At 46.2% G+C, this 18,731-nt stretch overlaps 1 protein-coding gene across 5 annotated transcripts in view; it reads right to left on the bottom strand.

Annotated features, from left to right (window-relative positions):
* The window catches only part of LOC146208813 (solute carrier family 41 member 3-like), a 152,020-nt gene that overhangs the window by 50,691 nt on the left and 82,598 nt on the right, over positions 1 to 18,731 (bottom strand). For all 5 annotated transcript variants that reach the window (XM_084596147.1, XM_084596144.1, XM_084596158.1 and 2 more), the window contains 2 exons: positions 9,147 to 9,896; positions 901 to 1,008 (listed from right to left, as the gene is read on the bottom strand). In XM_084596147.1, the coding sequence (XP_084452273.1) occupies positions 901 to 1,008; positions 9,147 to 9,728 (690 nt within the window). In that variant the 5' untranslated portion in view covers positions 9,729 to 9,896. The remainder of the gene's footprint in view (positions 1 to 900; positions 1,009 to 9,146; positions 9,897 to 18,731) is intronic.

Genomic DNA, 18,731 nt, shown 5'->3' with positions numbered 1-18,731 from the left:
AATCTGAACCTCTAAAATTATTCTCCCTCCCTGTCTCTGGCTGACATTTATAAGAACAAGCACACGTGTTCTCTTTAATAGCCATTGACCACATGTGCTGAATGCTGCATCCGCTGCAGCCAGATTCGCACCACGATCAGAGGTCAAACTGTTCTCGAGCTCACGGAGACGATTACATAGACAAACACTGGGCTTATCCATATAACGAATTTTTTACAGAAAGGAAGTTCTGGGGCGTACCTATTGTTTGTCATTTAGGGCACAGGATACAGTGCTTCGGGTTCTTACAGTTTCCTTCCGAAAATGCATCGTCAATTGCCCGCGGAACGTACTACGTTTCAGAGTTCTTCAGCACAGGAATGGGTTCTTCGAACATATCAAACAAGCACTGTTTTGCAATAGGACGCAAATATTATCGTTACATTAAACACTATAATCAAAGACTCAGTCACAAATATATTTGGAAAACCGAGTTTTCTACACACTTTCGGTTGAACGACCGACCACACCCTGTCCTAAATTACGGATACATTTTAGACGGCGCGTGGAAAAATAACCGCACATCTTCTGCAATTCTTGATGAAAGCTGAATCTTTCAAAGCCTCCTGCACGGAACGCAAAATGCAGGACTGTAAGACGTTTTGTTATGTCGAGAGGCGGAATTGGGCTGGATTGCCTGGGAGCTGCGGCAGCAATGCCCAGACTGTTGAGAGCTTTTCCCGTTCACCAGTGTTCAGAAAGATCACATTAACCCACAAAAGCTGCGCCATGAAAGCTTTATCACTGACTTAGCCGCAATCCAATGCGAAAAATTTTTAATGGGACTGCAGACTATGCCTGCTGCAGCAAAAAAAAAAAAAAAAAAAAATGAAAGCAGAAGAAAACCGCTACGCGTCTCACCTGCGTGGACATGCGGCACGCCAGCGTCATCTCGAGGTTTCCCTTGAGTCCCAGAAGCGGAGGAACCATTACTATCAGCTCGGGAATCTCCATGAAGGCTGGCCACCTCTGCGCAAAGAAAGGACCAAAAAAAAGTTTATGGTGACAGCGCTGCAGTACTGTCCTAAGTCCCCCAACCACCACGACTGAAGACTGCCAGTAGCGTTGGAGGCAGAAGAGGAACAGTGAGTTACCACAAGAGCGAGACGGCGCGAGTGAGGTTGGGGAAGGAGAAATGAACCGCGTATCCGTGCAGGCGAAAAGAATAAAGCCAGTTTGGAGAATTTTACGCGGCCTACTCATACGCTTGACTCACCATCCAGTAACGCCTAATGGCTAGCGCCTCTGCCGTTCCCTTCTTGCATGAATGTTTTGCTGCAAAATCTTCCAACCAAAAGGAACGTGTTGTGTTTCCTTCTGAGCACAGACACTACTGGCTTCCGACTTAAGGGAAGATCCGGTTGTGCCTCACAGTCAACTGGCCGACGAAAACAGAACAAATCGGCTGTTTAATTCGTGCTATACCAACAATAACCCACTGCAAGAATTTTGGGTGTTCAACGTCCTCATCCATATCATCCGCAAGGAATGTCACAAAGAAGGCTTTCATTAAAGCAATCTTTGTGAACGCTTTCATTTCGCCCATTGTAATTACCGACGCACAGCAGCAATGACGCAGCGTGTAGCGAATAGCATCATCGCCAATTAGCATTTCTGTCCAAGCATTCATCTTTTTTAATGTCTTTTTTTTTTTGCTATGCAATTGTGTCACGTGTTCCAAGTGGGGTATGTCCTGCCGGATGCAAGCAATGAGGAGAGTGCAGGTACAGCACGGGCTACGTATAGACATTTTATGCACGCGGCAGACTACTCAGAGAGCAATACGCTTTTATTCGGAGCCAGAGAGAACTCTTCGGACTACAGGTGGGCAGCCACCTAAAAAGCCGTGAGCCCGACTCTCCTCCCGAGTCCGGCCGCTTAGACAACGCTAATCATTCAGGCTGAGGTTCAGCTAACCGTGCACACGGAAACAATAACACCCAGAAAACACATGCGGCCGCTGCGGTCCCGTGAGAGAGCGGAAAAGAACGTACGGAAGGGAGGCTATGAGCGCGTTCCGATATGCAACAAAGAACGCATTATAAAGGCACCCTGAGCATTTCACTATGATACGTTTCCTAGAAATTTCTGTTTTTTAACATCTCGTAAAAATACACTGTAATCGCAAAAGTATGAAATCTTTATATCCTACGGTGTCTACCAATGCTGGATTATGATTTAAACGCATTTGATTTATCGGTGCCATCCCATTCGCAGCGCGCTTTCACTAGGTTCACCATTTGCTGATCTTGAACCAGCGAGCTTCTGTGAAAAAACAGTTCCATGTCCGGCCTAGAATCAGAAAGTCTAAGGTTTAATATTTACCAAAATTAAGGCCACTGTCTGTTCAGCTCAGTTATTTTCATTTGGCTACATGAACCATGCTTAGAAAGTTGGTGTTCAAATATTTTATTGCAGGGGCATTACTACCGGCATTAGATTTTTCCGACCTGGCTGCGGAGCGTCTTTAGCGAAACCGTATGGAAACTTTACCGCTAGTGGATTTGGAACCCAGACCGGGACAAAGCGAGCAGTTTTGCTGGCTGCTGGGTTTCACCAATATGTCAACATGATTTTACATGCCTACATTTTTATCAAGGGAACCGTGGCGGAGATAAGACCAATCTTATACTTTTGATTAGGATTCTCACTGCCGTTATTTATTGGAAAGATATTCAATACCGTCTTGATGGCACATTCGGCACTCAAATGCGACTCCTTCATAGCAGCCATGATTAATTTGCTGGTTTAATCCGGATTACAACGTACAACGGTGCAATCGGAAGACCGCATACCGCGGCTAACAATTCTGCCGAAAATAGCGAAACTCACATATGGTACCAGCTTGCACTTCGCTGGAGTGTTGTCGCTGTCGGTCGTTTAATTAGGAAAAGTTCCGTCCGCACAGTGAAACTGTTGCCACGTGAGAGCGCAACATTATGAACTACACCCCTGACGCAAAATTACCACACGATGACATATGTGATGCAATAGGCATTAGTTTACGTGGCTTCCAAACTTGCTGGGAACCATATTCACACTCGCCCCTTGCCGTAAACACATGACATGGCCGCACATGTGCGTCACCTAAATTTCCCTTGAGAAGCTGTTTTCAACACTACCAATGGCAAGGGCGGCACAAGCACATCCTGCGTAAATACTCACAGTACCCGCTCAGTAGTAGATGATTGAAATAAAGGGGACAATAAAGGACTTACATAGTATTAATTCAAAGGAATTCAGCATCACTGACACAAACTATCAGTATCACTATCGTGAACATGGACACCTAATTGTAACTAATTATAGATTAGCCGTTCATGGATGATTGTTTTATAAATAATCATTCACTCCTGTATAGTGACGTTAAACTCAGTCGCCACATTTGCTGCAACGCTGTCATTTTAGTGACGCCGCGTTTTGTTCCCAAGGAACAGCTGACGCTACCGCATTGAAAAATCATTAAAGAAATGTAAAAATGTTCTCGAGTAACAATTCGAAAATATTACTATGTGTGGCTGCAGTTTCAATGCAAATGTTCATAAATTAATTAATCTTTCTTACAACGTGTTTGCTTGTTTGTTTGTTTGTTGTTGTTGTTTTTTTGCACACCTGAACGGCAATGTTCGGACCTTGGTGTTACACAGCGACGATAATCTCCTAGTTTGGACGGCCTGGCAACAAGGCGTAGTCGAAATGCATTAGAGAATTTATCTTTGTTTATTTAATGCAGTGACTGAGTGCGTCAGGACCTGTCATCGCCTGTCAGTGTGTAACGCGCAGTCACCGTGCTCCCTGGTTGCATTCGATTATGTTATCAGTACGCATCGCAAATTTTTACGTAAGGCATACGTACCAAATACGTCACGCACAACAACAGTCCCTTTAACGCGCTTCAACCAACCATCTTTCATGACCTATGCGTTGCGTACCCACCCGCCGCGCAGGAGGCCTGGTTCGAACCCCAATTACGGCTAATTTGTTTTACTGAATTACTGTATACTTTCCCACCGTCCCACTCATTGCAATATTTATGGGTACCATCGAGTGTTAACAGCACCAAGTGGAACAACAACGCCAGACCGAATTTCACAAATTGAGCCTCGTAGTTATTTCAGATTAAAAACTCAAATTATCTAGGTGCGCCAATCTCAACGCGGCGATAGGTTAGGCATAGAAGTTTTTAATCATCAACCGGTCATATAGACGGGGGCCCTGTGGCTCCCCGCGTGCCTGCATGGCTGCGTCGTCCACGTACACAAAAGTTTCAGGCAGAACGAGCACGAGCGCTTGAGATCGCTCTTGGACATATGTGGTCCGACTGGACACTATCGCCGCCCCTCCTGCGATCGCTACATCGGCTAGCCCTCAGTGAAAGTGGCCGTGGTCGCCTCTCACAGGCTTCCTGCATGCACACCTCCACGTAGTTGTGGGCTGCCGGTGACAGGGGACGAGCGGCTCGGACTCGAGGACAGAGACTACACCTGGGCCCGTATTCTGAGTTTGCGTCGTTATCGAAGTGTCTATCTCACGTGACCTCGAGTGATCTGATTGGTCGAAAAGCCGGAAACACTACAGAACCGAAAGAGGTGGCAGCATCATTCTCCGGCGTTTCCACCGATCAGATGGCTCGAGGTCGGGGACATAGCGACACTTTCGATAACGACGCAAACTTGTAATACGGACCCTGGTCGTAACCTGGGATCTCCGCCGTGGAATCCGTGGCTAGTAGGGCCCGAGGCTGACCCAAAGACTGAGGTTTCACATTTGATGAGTGCGGAATCCAAGGAATTTGGCACTGCCGAAGCCGCCAATTGAACTGGATCAGGTGTTTGGAGGACATTGCATGCCGTGGTCGTCTGAAGCCGATAGTCATTTTCGGCCTCGCAGCCCGCCTGCTCCGTCATTTCCGCCTTGCTGCCGGGAGTTTGTGCGGTGTCTGCGCGCCTGGGCCTCCACTGGAGCCGTAGGTGTACTGCGGACTCCTCAGTGATGGACACCAATCTCATGCGATTGCTCATCCACGACTTATCCGCAAGCACAGGCATCGGCCATGAAGGAAGAAGCACAGATATGCCCTGGCACGGCAGTCAGCATCTTCGACAGTAGAGCTAAGTGTGCGGATTTCAGCGTGTTCCTGACACCTCCACGGCCAAGGCGAGTGTGCTACCGAACCGTCAACACCCTCCTAGAACTTTCAGGTCGCAACCTTTCAGGCAATGCACACACTCGACATCAGCCCTATACGAAGGTCTATACGAAGGCGGCGTGAATATGAGCCGAGCAGGGCGGTTTCGTGGCGTCTGCGCGGCTAAGGGCACCTCGCTGCGTAGGGAAGCGGGGCAGGTTCCTGGACCGCATCGAGGGGTAACCAAATGAGCTCCATGATGGTAGACGCCAGCTAGCAAGCGCGTAGCATGCAAGCGACGTGCCGGAGAAGTGGCGATGAAAGCCGGATACTGTTCACTGTTTCCTGCCAATAGTCGTGAGGGTTGAAGCACTCAGGGCTCACTTGTGCTGCGTGCTCGCTGCCATGATTCTTCTATTTTAGCCGGAATGTCGACGCAAAGTAGAAATCTTCGCCGCTCGTGCGGCGAAGCGGCTCGACGCCGCTAAGATGATGAGGACTACGCAAACACGAATGGCGTAGACGATGTCAGGGCAAAATTTCAGCAGTCATTTGCAACGCTCACAATTTTCAGTCCGCTCGTGCCATTTCTCTTTATGTCGTGCAGGCAGATTATCGATCTCCATACAACACAAGAAAAAACGCGCCACGTAGCTAGCTGGAAGATTACAGCGGAGCTCTTAGTCCGGCTGCGACTCGACTTTTATCGTAGGCCCGCTCGTTTCTGCATAAAGCATCACGTTTGAGGTCGCATATGTGCACTGGTCTGTCGGTCGGCTTTAATTGCATGTCCTCGAGCGGTACAGGCCACTTTGGCTCTAACGATGCCACAAACTATTCGCTGGCGGCGGTGAGCAGTTGCCGTCGTCAAAGCAGTAGACCGCCCACTTCTTTCTGAACTGCCTGATGAGAACGGTTGTAGTTAGCGCTTTCTAGTGAGCTCTGACAGTGTTCAGGTTACGGCCAGCCTTGCGTATGGCTTAAGTCCTATTCACGCGCAACTGCGTCGCGTACTCTGAGTGCTGAGGAACCCAATTGGGTTCATGAGCATGTGACATATTTTAGCTGGCATGCCCCTGCGAGATGTTACCAAATACTGTTACGTACAATTGGCAGAATGGCTACCTTTCGGGTGCGTGAACAATATTTGTTTGAAAAGTGCTTCATGAGCTCGCAATCAGTTGTTATAACTGCAACAAAACAACGGGCTCGGTGTGTTTTAAATAATTGTCACATAGGTTTCATCCACAAGTCTATAAAACCCAATAGGGCTGTTCCCGTTAACAGCGATGTGGCTGTCTTCAGCGTAAAACCCTCCAGTATTGGTGATATGACCACCTTGAATGATTCGCATGAGTCCATCTCGGAGGGGATGTAGCTGAGCGGATCGCCAGCAAATAAGAATTCGCCAACCTCACAGCAGCACCAGCTCTTTTCTAAAGCTCTTGCACTGCCAGCACTACCAACTGTATCCATGCGGCTGAAGCGCCACGCTGCTTCCAGGACCATAAAAAAACTTTCCTACGAAATATATTGTTACGTTGTGGCAGAGCCTTCAGCAGCTCTTTTCTGCTGAAACATGATCTCCGGAACTAAATTAGACCACATGGTTCACTCCTTTGTCAAAGGTCAACTGTCGGTCGGCTTCCCTTTTTAGAATAATCGGTACATAACTCTCGCCAGCTGCGATACGGTCGGTCGTGTGACCTTCGTCACTCTGGACTGGCGCTCGCGAGATTACATCGGCCGAACCATTGTTTTCGTAGCAATCCATCAGTCGCAGCCCGCGATTAAGTGGTAAGGCAGCAGTAGTAATATTTATCGTGCTAGGCGGGAGCTATAGCTTCGCAATGCAAAAAGTAGCCTTCCCTCTCTGTCACTGAAAAACGAACAATACTCGAACGCCACTGGACAGAAATCACTCCGTTCCCCTGAAGTAATATTGTTCCTGGGCTCAGACCGCTTGTCTCTATTTGAATTGCAGGTGCTCTATTGAAGTCATAAAACTGGAAGTGAGCTATGTCAGCCGACTTAGGCGGGGCTGCGTTGGGGTCCCTCCTGTTCGTGGCTCCGATTCCCATGCTCCCATTTTTCGTAATGTTTGGCAAAGGGCCCTGCAACGCTGTGCAGTATGCTTTGGTTTATAGGGTTAAGCATCCCAATGCGGCTGACGCCGTAGTGAAGGACGCCGGAAATTTTGACCACCTGGGGTTCTTTAACGTGGAGTATGGGATGAACTGTTTATAAGAACACCGGCCATAGAAAGCGTTTAACGCGCCTAAGTCTGTCGGCGATGTTTTACTTCAGCAAACTTCGCGGGGTTAACCTAGCACAGTCAAAGACGGCGGTTGTCGATCGTGAACCCGAATGATGCTATTCCGATTGCTGCCATCTACACCTTCTTTGCATTCAATGCGCCTCTTGCAGACCTCAGCCACTATAGAACGTTCTTGAGGTAGCCAACGTGTTCTGATACTGCTTGGAATTTCATAGTATTCAGATCGTTTAGGTGCTAATCAGCGGATGCTCCAATTAAACCTAACTGTATACACTCTTTTGAGCTACAATAACTCTCTCTCATAACTGAAAGCAGTTTTCCATTTTATGTGTTCGTGAATTTTCACTCTAAAGTATCCCTGACAGGCACAGAACATCGCAAAGTACTTCGATTCGCCAAGGGTAGAGCAAATATATTAATCGCGGGAGTATGCGTATTTCTTAGTAAATCCATTTATTCGGCAGTAGCCTATAAAAACGCTATGCGTATCGTTTTCATGCAAAACTACCGGGAAGCACCACATGCAGTTGGACTTCTCAACAATTCCTTCGTCAATGAGTTCGTCTAAAGCTCTCTCCAGTGCCCTATTAGCCAAGGGATTGCACTTTCAGAGCAAAGCATCGCCGGTATCAATTCTGTCCCCGACTAAAACAGCAAAACCAGGGCCCGCTTGCACAAAACAATCTTAAGACTGTCTTAGCTAAGTCCAGACTTAACTGGAGTCTAAAGAATAGGCCACTAGCATGGCCGCTTAAGACTGGAGTCAAGACTGGGCTTCAGTCCTGACTTGAATAAGTCGCTTGTATGATTACGACTCTAGTGCTGTCTTGGTTAAGACACAAGGACGCCAGGTGTCTAAGTAGAGAAATTAGGGAAATACAGGGATGCGCTGGCACTGTCCCTGCTGTAAGATGTACACATTCCGTCAATTTTGCGTTGAGTAAAATCTGTTCCATTGCTTTTTGCGGCTTAAGGTTGTGTTACGAGGAAAAATGCCCCAAGTGGTAGCTGAGGCCGTTCTGGGAAGCCACTCTGGTGAACTTGAACCCGAAGCGTTCGGCATTCGGAACACAAGCCGTCTTAAATAAGCTTGGTCTTTCTAAAGACACCATATAAGTCTGGACTTAGCTCGGACTTTATCGTGCAAGCCGGCCCAGGACAATCCGTAAGCATCGTGTTGTAGTCGTGCAACAGTGACGACAGTCTTGCTTTTCTACGGTCAAGCACACGCAGAAATACTCATTATAACACGGGCTATAAGTTTATCAATCTGAATTGATAAGAAAGTGTGCAAACCACACATGGAATTTTTTTCCGAAACCGCCAACACACGTGCCATTTCATATCTTCGATGGTTACTTTCTGTTCTTTTTTTTTCAATGCAACAGGTTATCTTATTTTGACACTATCATAGCAAAACTCAACGCGTGCTCTAAAATAGTGGCTACTGTCTGCGTCGCTGCTTTAATTGTACATTGGTTGATTTCCTGCGTGCAAGTGTTGAGCAGCGTATGTGCGGCAGGCATAGATAATAGCTTATGTGCCATCATTCAAGGTAGAAACGGTTTTGGAAGGATGCGTAATTATTAATTAAATCTAAATCAGAATACATTTTCACACTAGCTTTGAAGAAAAGCTTTGCCAAAGATTTGACAGCAAATCAATTTCGCCGTTAAGAGAACCAAAAAGATCAATGCTTACAGTTACTTGGTTGAGTAGGACGCCGGCAGCAACCATGCCAAGCCCAGCCAGAATGAAAGGAATGAAGACTTGAGTGAGCATGGTCAATGGTGTTTCCACAACAGACTCCTCCTCCACCTTATCTACCACTGTCGGCTTTGCGGGTGGTGGCGGCGGAATGCCTCCAATGACAGCGACGACCTTCGCCTCCTCGGCCTCTATCAAAGTGGGTAGCACGGGCGGCTGCAAATCCTGAATCACCTCGAAGAGGGAGCCACGGGGACAGAAGCTCAGTCGGCGGGAGCCCCGCCGACGCCAGTATTCTTCGGGAGGTTCACTGACGGACACTGTGCGGGGCTGGCGAGCGATCCGAGGCCTCGAACTCTCGACCATGGTGACCGACCGCTGAATCGGCGGCCGAGTCCTATCCGAAGAACTGGGCGGGACCGAATCTGTCGAGTAGCGCCGGTCTGGCACGCTAGAGTCCTCGACCATGGCTGTAGCCTCGAAGGCCCCGTTGGAGAAACAGTTTTCAGCCGCCGTGACACCGGCACCCATCGCAGGCAGGCTTTGCCTCCTGGTTCCCGGTGCGCCTTGAGACATGCTGACGCGCACCGCTGGCCGTGGCTCGTGTGTTGCTTGCTGCGGCAGGGCGGCTCAGGCTGCGGGGCTGTCCACCTGACGGCGGCTCGCAGCCGCGCTGCTGACCGCTGCTGCTCCAGCCCAGTTCGCAGCGGCAAACCTTTGATGGTAATGTCTTCCAAGCGAGCCCTGCAGCGATGCAACACGAATAAGGTAAAAACATTGCTTAGGGTTGCTGGTTATTAACTGGTCAAAAACAACCGTTGGAAGCGGGAAAAGAAAGGGATATACAGGTGAAAGAAGGGAGCTTACTGTCTCCCTCTTTTTTTTTTTTTTTTAAACCAGCGCAATATATACCAACACTGGACCATGCGGGTATTAGGCATCAAAATGAGACAATGTACAGAGAAATGCGTCAGCATATTTACCAGTCGAAAATCAAACCATAAAAAATTGCATAAGCGAACAAAGTAGCAGGCGCGAACAGACATAAATTCTAGGTAAAGGGGAAATCTTTAAACCGGGTGGTGTAGGCGAAACCAAGTTTGAGCACAGATAAGAAAATTACCTATTTTAGGACATTGTGTTTAGGAACCTTCTTCCTAGAACACTGAATTTAAAGTATAGTCCTTAGATGACAATGAAGCTTTTCCCCATACGAGGAGCGGTTAATGAAACCTTGACACAAGGAGTAGTGGAATACAGGTATCATTTTTAAAACCGCAATTAGCCGACTTACCTAAGAGGCGGAGAAGTTGCCTATACGCCATGGTGTCGAGCGTAAAGAGAACATGGTTTATTATCTACCTGGGCAAAATAGTAAGGTTCCTTTAGTTATAATTGTATCACGTAGTTTAATTTCAAGTGGGCGCCTAGTTTTGTTATTTGGTGTATCAGTCTATGTAAAGCAAGGGGGGTGGAAATCTAGGCTACTAGGTGAAGATCAATTATGAAGCAGCACAGGACCGAAAATCGAAATGAATGAACAGGGCTAAGTGAGAAAGAGAGAGAGAGGAAAATCTTTTAGTTAAAAACAGTTAATTTAGCCGGCGTTCGAAATTTCCTGCCATGGTACTATGCGCATAGGAATGGGAATTGGAGAGACAAAGGTTTAAATACCGCGGTGTGTTAAAAAAGCACAAATAAATAACCGAAGGGATAAGGTGCGGCCATTATAATGAGTAATAAGGTGTTCAAAGAGTAATTTTATGACATGAAATGATGAAGCATAGTCGGGTGAAGTGCTTTGCTTCTTCTTAAGACTGATAGTCAAAGAAAGAACTGATGAAAAAGTAGACATCGTCAGCATGGGTCACCAAATGTTCGTCGGGCATGCAAGCACGAACGCGATCGATGTGAACCTCGAGGGCTTTTCTTTCTTCTGCGCGATGCCAAGATCGTCACAGTGCTGAGCGTTCTTGGACGTTAGGTAAGTTAGAAAAATGCGAGCACGTTTCATGTTAAATGATACGTAGCTACTGGTAAGCAAACCTTCGCGGAATCATTGCATGACGCTGCAAGCTGAAATGGTTCCCTGTGGCTTAGCTTCCGGCCGTTGTCAGCACGAATTCCAATCCGCCTTTTGCGCGAGTTTTCTGCGCATGCGCGAAGTCGTAGCGGCGACCGGTGGAAACACATTGGACGACGTCGACGCCGTTCCTCGGCGCCGCCAGTGCACGGGGGCTGGCGGCACCGGGAAGCACGGTGACCGTCACAGGCCTGGCAAAGCGATGGCAACCACATCTGCCGCGTACGGTTGCCGCTCTCTAGGTGTGCCGGGATGCAAGACGCGGTTTTTCAGGTTTCCTTCGGCGAGCCAACAAAGCGTGACCAACAACGACGTGAAGCTTGAATTAAGACCACCAAGCGTCAAGATGTGAATGGCCGACCTTAGCAATCGACTGCGTACTCTCGACTGTGCTAAAAACACTTCGTTACAGGTATGTATGCATCTAAAGAAAATGTGTATGATGAAAAGTATCTAATGGAGTTTTCATCAAGCCTGTAACTCACCAGTGATAGCCGTAATGAACATTTGTTCGGCGCGTGTTCACTTTATGTGCGACGGAGCCTGGTGGCGCTGTATTTTGTCGTTTGTTTTCTTTATGTACGAAGGGACCAGATAGCGCAGATATCACAGGTGGCTGTGTGCGCTAGACCGTAATATTTAGCATGTTTTATCGCGACTGCCGCCTGACTAAAAAGAACAAAAAATTGGGCGTTTGTTGTGATGCACCGCCGTTCGCGGGCCGAATGGTTGAGCTGGTCATGAGGCTCGCGAATGGCAGTGCATTAAAACGCCGTATTTATTTTTTCTTGTTGGTGAGGTGGCAGTCACGATAAAACATGCTAAATATTACGCCCTAGCGCACACAGCCGCCTGTGATATCTAAGCTACCTAGCCCTTTCGCACATAAAGAAAAGAAACGAGAAAATACATCGCCTTCAGGCCCCGGTGCAACTGAAGCAATCACGCACCGAAGAAATCCTCATTGCAGCTATCACTGGTGCGCTACAGCCTGGGTGCAAACTCCAGTAAGTACTTTTCATCATGCATATTTCCTTTAGATGCATACATACCTGTAGTATCTATGTTTTTGCCGCTCGGAGCATATATGACACACTTGACAGCTTTGCACGACGCACAGTATTGTTTTTTACCTTAAAGGCTCGCCTTTGTGCACGCCAAAGCATTCGGATTTTGTTCCTTCGCAATCAGATGCACTTCGTTAGAGAGCTTGATAATCGTCTTCGTCCATCTGTTTGCAACGGCAAGGAAACCGCCCGGCACAGATGAGTCTCCTGGAGGGTTAATGCTCGTTCACTTGCAGAGTGGATCGCTTTGGACATAGAACAGCGTTGGTTCCGGACCGAGATGCGCATCCGATATGTAGGAGATGCACATGTGTCACCTAGTCGTTGATTCCGCAGAAATCACAGCGGAGGCAGAAAGGTTATGGATCCTTTCACAACAGAATGACCATTCTCTGTGCACAGAGAACCTTTTCACCACTGCGACCACACCCGTTCGGACTAGAGCAGAAACCGGCTACCGGCTGAATCATCGGTTGCCAGAAAAATGCCGCTCGTTTCCTGGAGGTGTGCATTCCGGCCGGGACAATGCCCTTTTCAGGGGGTGTGTATAAGTGCCTCTCTGCCGAGCTTCGTGGATGAAATCCTATAGCTGCACGCTTGTAGATGACGCGAGGAAGAAGCAACGCCCATTGCACCATGCCGCGGTGACCGCATTGGCCGCTGCGCGGTTGCTTTTTAGACCCGCTCCGCAAGTGCGCGGGCGCACGTTTTCTGTCCGCTTGCAGACGTGGTGCGGAAGGGGTGTTGTACGATCGTTTTGCTGACTGCCGTTCAGCCGGACGGTTCCAGCGTCCCGATTGGCGCGCCCGGGCATCGCCTTCGGTCCAATAGCATGCTCCCTCAAATGACATTCAAAGCTGGCGCTCAACCCGTGTTGTGGGGTGCCATCGATTTCGGCACCTAGGCGCTATTCGCTTGCCTCAGGATCACCATGGCGTGCTTTTTCTGTGATCATGGGCTCTCGTCAGCTGCCAAATGAGTAGCGCTTCACTACAGTTCTTGAGTGCTTACATGGCCACCACTGTCAATTTGAATTGACCTTTGCTCGCACGGTTCGTAGCCGCCGCATCGCCTGTCCATTTTTCTGACTTTTCTAGTATGCCTTCGCTGATCTCTTTAGATGTTTCTACGCCGAATTTAAATTGAGCACTGTCGAATGAACGTGCATTCATAGTTCGACGACCGATGAGCAGATTGCTACTATTGATGAAGCCGTTTTGTTTTGTGGGCCCAAGTCAGCCCAGTATATATATATATATATATATATATATATATATATATATATATATATATATGCCAATGTATATGCGTGCACTAGGGATAAAAGACGAGAATCTGCTATGGCGACATTCACTAGGCGTTAAAATCACAAATGCTGAAAGAAAAATTCAAAAAGGGATGATATGGTCGACGGTTCCAGCATACAGCTAAAAAAAAATGTAGTGAAGACTGAACCAGCGCAACCCAGGAAAGATACCAATTATGGAATAGGATCTAACATTGAATAGCCTCTAGTATGAACAAATGCAAGCTTTCTTACGACTCCCACCCAATCCTCCTAAAGCAAAATTAAAATGAAATATGGGACACAGGTGTGAAAAGGAAATGGAGACTCAACGGCATTACCTGAAGAGAAAAACAGCTCACTCACAACTGATTGATTTCGGCATGAAACATATGTAGCTATTGCTATGTGGGACTAAAGCCGGGGTAATTATTTCCCAGGATGGCAGTTAATGTATTTACATTAGCTGCAGTTCGCCGTTGTTACTACTTGTTACTAGATGTTTGTTCCAAAGAGCTCTCTTAGTGCTGCTGCTTTATGAAAGCATTGATGTGTGCAATAGAATACATTCTTTTAATCATAGAGTTCCGGAAACCAGATCCTAGCATATTGTGTTATGTACTTTAAAGCATTTACTTTGTTTGCCATTTATCGCTCAACAACAAAGCGCATGGTATTGTTTGACAAATAGAAAAGTAAACAAGGAAATTGTTGCTATTCTTTTTGGGTTAAAAGGAAGCCCTTTTGCTCCCCCTAGAACCAAACCCTGGGGCTGTCACCACGTGATATGCAAAAGATTGATTACTCCGCACATATTATATTACATGTTCTGCATGTCATGGACCATGTCATGCTCAGCCAGGTCATTTTTACTTGAGGTGTAGCTTTAAGGTTGCTATGCAAGGAAAACAAATGTTCACTTTGGTCACATTGAACATTAGAAACACATACAACAACATGTAACAATGTTCTCCTGAACAAACTAGCAGAAATTCTGCAACCTTTTCATCTACGACAGAACCTTTGCTTCCGGCATCTGCTTCCACTCTAGAGAGAGGCCTCAAAAACTGCCTTCATCAGCATTACTGTTTAGAATTTTGTTCAATATGCCTCTTCAGTGATGTGAAGAATGTATATTGCATTTGTCATTGCTGTTACATGGATTCAAGCTATCTCTAGAAATCTACTGCACAACATACATTGTGCCCAATATGAAACGAAGTGCCATCTTTGATTGCCAATGTAACACATTCTTTATACAGGTTGGCAATGCATTGAGACTGTACATTGTGCTCAATATGAAATGAAGTGCCATTCTTAACTGCCAATGTAATGTATTCTTTATGCAGGTTGGTAATGCATTGAGACTACATAAGTAGAGGCAGTATAAATGATGTGTGTGTCATATGCAATGCTCAAATAGTCGTGTAGTCTCTTATCAGATGCTTTGCATTGGAAGGGGGTGCATGCTTTTGAGGTCATGATGAGAATAAGCAGCACTTTGAGGGCAATGTATATGAGGTGGCTAACTACAGTGTGCATAACAAGTACACATATGCATGCTTCCTGTACTTTGTCTTGTTGCCATTTTGTGTAAACTCTAAAAAGCTTGATCCGAGTGCACTGTAGAGATAGCTTGTGGAAAAAGAAAAGAGGAAACTGCATGAAGGAACAAGAACAAGAAATGCTACCTAGTACAATGGCATTTATTCTTTCCTACTGTCCTTGTCCTTTAGCAGTGTTTTTTCAAGCTCCACAAAACCCATTTTAATGTTAAAAGTTTTAAGAGCAGGTTAAGCCGACATATTTTCCACTCATCACATTTTTTTTTTCCATGAAACACAGTATTGTAATTATCTTGCACACACGTTCCAGACAGAAATGTCCTTCTTGAGTCCGACAGTTTAAAAACACAAAGCCTGGCTGTTTGTGTCATTACCATGACTAAAAAATAAATAGGTTAACATATACAGCAATGCCTCGTTAATATGGACCCTGTTAATAGTATGGACATGTACGACTTATATTGCAAAAACATTTTCTGCAGATGAGCCTTGCAATGCCTTTACACTTCATTGACATGGAAGTTTGGTACTTGGACAATAAACAAGAGCATATTGGAGCCTTGTGACCCATGTATTCTTCATTAATATGCACGGCAATGCTTGCAAATAAAATCGGCAATGTGGTAGTGAGGTTCATATTGTAGAGTGTGTGGTCTTTCAATGCTCTTTTGTTTCAGTAGGAAAGTAAAACAGAAGGAATCACATTGGCTGTTACTCTGTGAAACTGCCATCATACCGTTCCACTATGGACAATATTTTTGTGAACCCATGAACTGTACTCACCTATGGGGCTGAAACGTGGAGGCTAACCAAGAGAGTTCTACTTAAGTTGAGGACAACCCAGAGGGCTATGGGACGAAAAATGGTAGGGGTAACATTAAGAGATAGAAAGCGTGCAGAGTGGGTCAGAGAAATAACTCAAGTTACCGACATCCTAGTGGAAATTAAGAAATGGACATGGGCAGGACATGTAGCGCGAAGAGAGGATACCCGATGGTCGCTGAGGGTAACAAACTGGATTCCAAGGGAAGGAAAGCGTAGCAGGGGGCGGCAGAAAGTTAGGTGGGTGGATGAGATTAAGAAGTTCGCAGGGGTCAAGTGGATGCAGCTAGCACAGAACCGGGTTAAGTGGAGAAACATGGGAGAGGCCTTCGCCCTGCAGTGGGTATAATCAGGCTGATGATGACAAACTGTGAGGCACACTGAATCCTTCCAATTACACTGTCTGGCTCCCGAATCATTTCTCACCTAGGCACAGTTCGCTTGCCTCGGGATCACTATGGCGTGGTTTTTGTTGTGCTCATGGGGTCTCGTCAGCTACAAAATGAGTAGCGCTTCAGTAGAGTTCTTGAGTGCTTACATGGCCACCACAGTAAATTTGAATTGACCTTTGCTCGCACGGTTCGTAGCTGCCGCCGCATCGTCTGTCCACTTTTCTGACGTTTTTAGTATGCCTTCGCTGATTTATTTAGATGTTTCTACGTCCAATTTAAATTGAGCACTGTCGAATGAACGTACATTTATGGTTCGATGACCGATGAGCACGATTGCTACTATTGACGACGCAGTTTTGCTTTATTGTTTTGTGGGCGCAAGTCAGCCAATAAAGAGCTATTAGTTGCAAAAGTAGCACGCACCGGTCCCTTTGATGCCAAGGTATATGTGTGCAGTGAGGATAAAAGACGAGAATCTGCAATGGCAACATTCACCAGGCGTTAAAGTCATGAATGCCGAAAGAAACATTCAAAAAGGAATGATATGACAGTATGGGCATGTATACAATATAAAAAAGGCTAAAAAAAATCTAGTGGAGCCTGAAGTAGCGCAACACGGGAAAGATAACAATTATGGAAGAGGATCTACTAATGATTAGCCTCAAACAAATGCAAGCTCTCATTTGCCTTCTACCACAGTCCCCTAAAGGAAAATTAAAATGAAATATGGGACAGATGTGTGAAAAGCAAATGGAGACTCAAGGCGTTGTCTGAAGAGAAAAACAGCTCACTCACAACCGATTGATTTCTTGGATGCAGTTCAGTGCTGTAACATGCGAACTAAAGCATGAGGATTTCGGCACGAAACATGTAGAGCTATTGGTGATTGCTATGTGGGGATAGAATGCCAGGGTAATTAGTGCCCAGGACGGCAAGTATTTACATTAGCTGCAGTTTGCCATGTTACTACATGTTTGTTCCACAGGGCTCTCTTTGTGCTGCTGCTTTATGAAAGCATTGATGTTGGGTGAATGTAATTTATTTTCATTTGAGAAATGTTTGTGCAATAAAACTCATTATTTTAATCCTACAGTCCCTGAAATCAGTACTTAGCATATTGTGTGATGTACTTAAAACAGAAGGTGGCTATGACATTAAAACAACTAAAGAAAAAAAAAGATCATCATGCAGTGTGTTATATACCAGGTGTCCTAGCTTTCAGAAAATCGATGTGCCCTAGCCCAGTGAATTAATCCAGCTGCGGGCTGTTGAAAGTTGCCTGGCCTAGGCTGGTGTTTCATTATTCACCCTTATAATGATTAAGGCTATATAGTTAACATTTCAATTAGTGGCTTCAAGAAAAATTAGTATCAATAAGCAAGTAGTAAACTGTCTTCCAAAACAGCTGACAGAAATGTTTGCACAAAGGTGCCTTCTATTTTGCTTTTTTTTTCTCTGTCTTGAACGGCAACAAACTCAATAAATAAAGTGTCTGCGTGACAGCAATTCCTCTTCAATGTCCCAAAACGTGGCTCAGACAATGAAATCGGCTTTTGTCTGAAGTGCTCTCCATGGTGTGACTTTGCATGATGTGGGTGAGAGATATGTGTGAGCAGCTAGTCATATGGTAGCTCGATTTGGAAGCCAGCTATGGAAATCATACCATGAAGCAAACATTGCGGGTAGCTGTTTTTCAGCACTATCTACAACTTTAGAACTAATGCTTTGCTCCTGGGGCCAATAAATAAGTCACTAAATAGTCTTTACTACCTGCAGAAAAACCATGGCAAATGGAAAGCCACTGGAGACTAGGGCAATCAACTCTGAATAGTTTTCGGTTGGTTTCACTAGCCTAGACCACTCTACCTAATTTAAGGTTTGATTAAATTTAGCCGGGATACTTGGTATGCATGGTTTGCTGGCATATCTTGTGGTCAGCTTCAAATGAAACAGTCGTGACGCAGCTGTGGTTTTAACTGATATGGTGGAAGCTGTCTTGTAGTCTCTTATCAGATGCTTTGCATTGGAAGGGGGTGCATGCTTCTGGGATCATGATGAGAATAAGCAGCACTTTAAGGCCCAAGGTTTGATTTGGTTTGTGGGGTTCAACGCCCCAAAGCAATTTGGGCTATGAGAGATGCCGTAGAGGAGGACTCCGGAAATTGAGACCACCTGGGGTTCTGTGACGTGCACTGATATCGCCCAGCACACGGGTGCCTTTCTTTTCGCCTCCATCCAAAAGCGGCTGCCAAGGCCGGGATTCGATTCCGCATCCTTGGGAACAGCAGTCGAGCGCCGTAACTACTGCGCCACCCCTGCGGGGACTTTGAGGCCAATGTATATGAGATGTCTAAGTATAATGTGC

The sequence above is a fragment of the Amblyomma maculatum genome, chromosome 1 (assembly GCF_055883805.1).
Source record: "Amblyomma maculatum isolate TAMU_Amacu chromosome 1, ASM5588380v1, whole genome shotgun sequence".
Classification (NCBI taxonomy): domain Eukaryota; kingdom Metazoa; phylum Arthropoda; class Arachnida; order Ixodida; family Ixodidae; genus Amblyomma; species Amblyomma maculatum.
The sequence above is the reverse complement of the archived record's forward strand: the minus strand, read 5'-3'. Positions and strand labels throughout refer to the sequence as shown.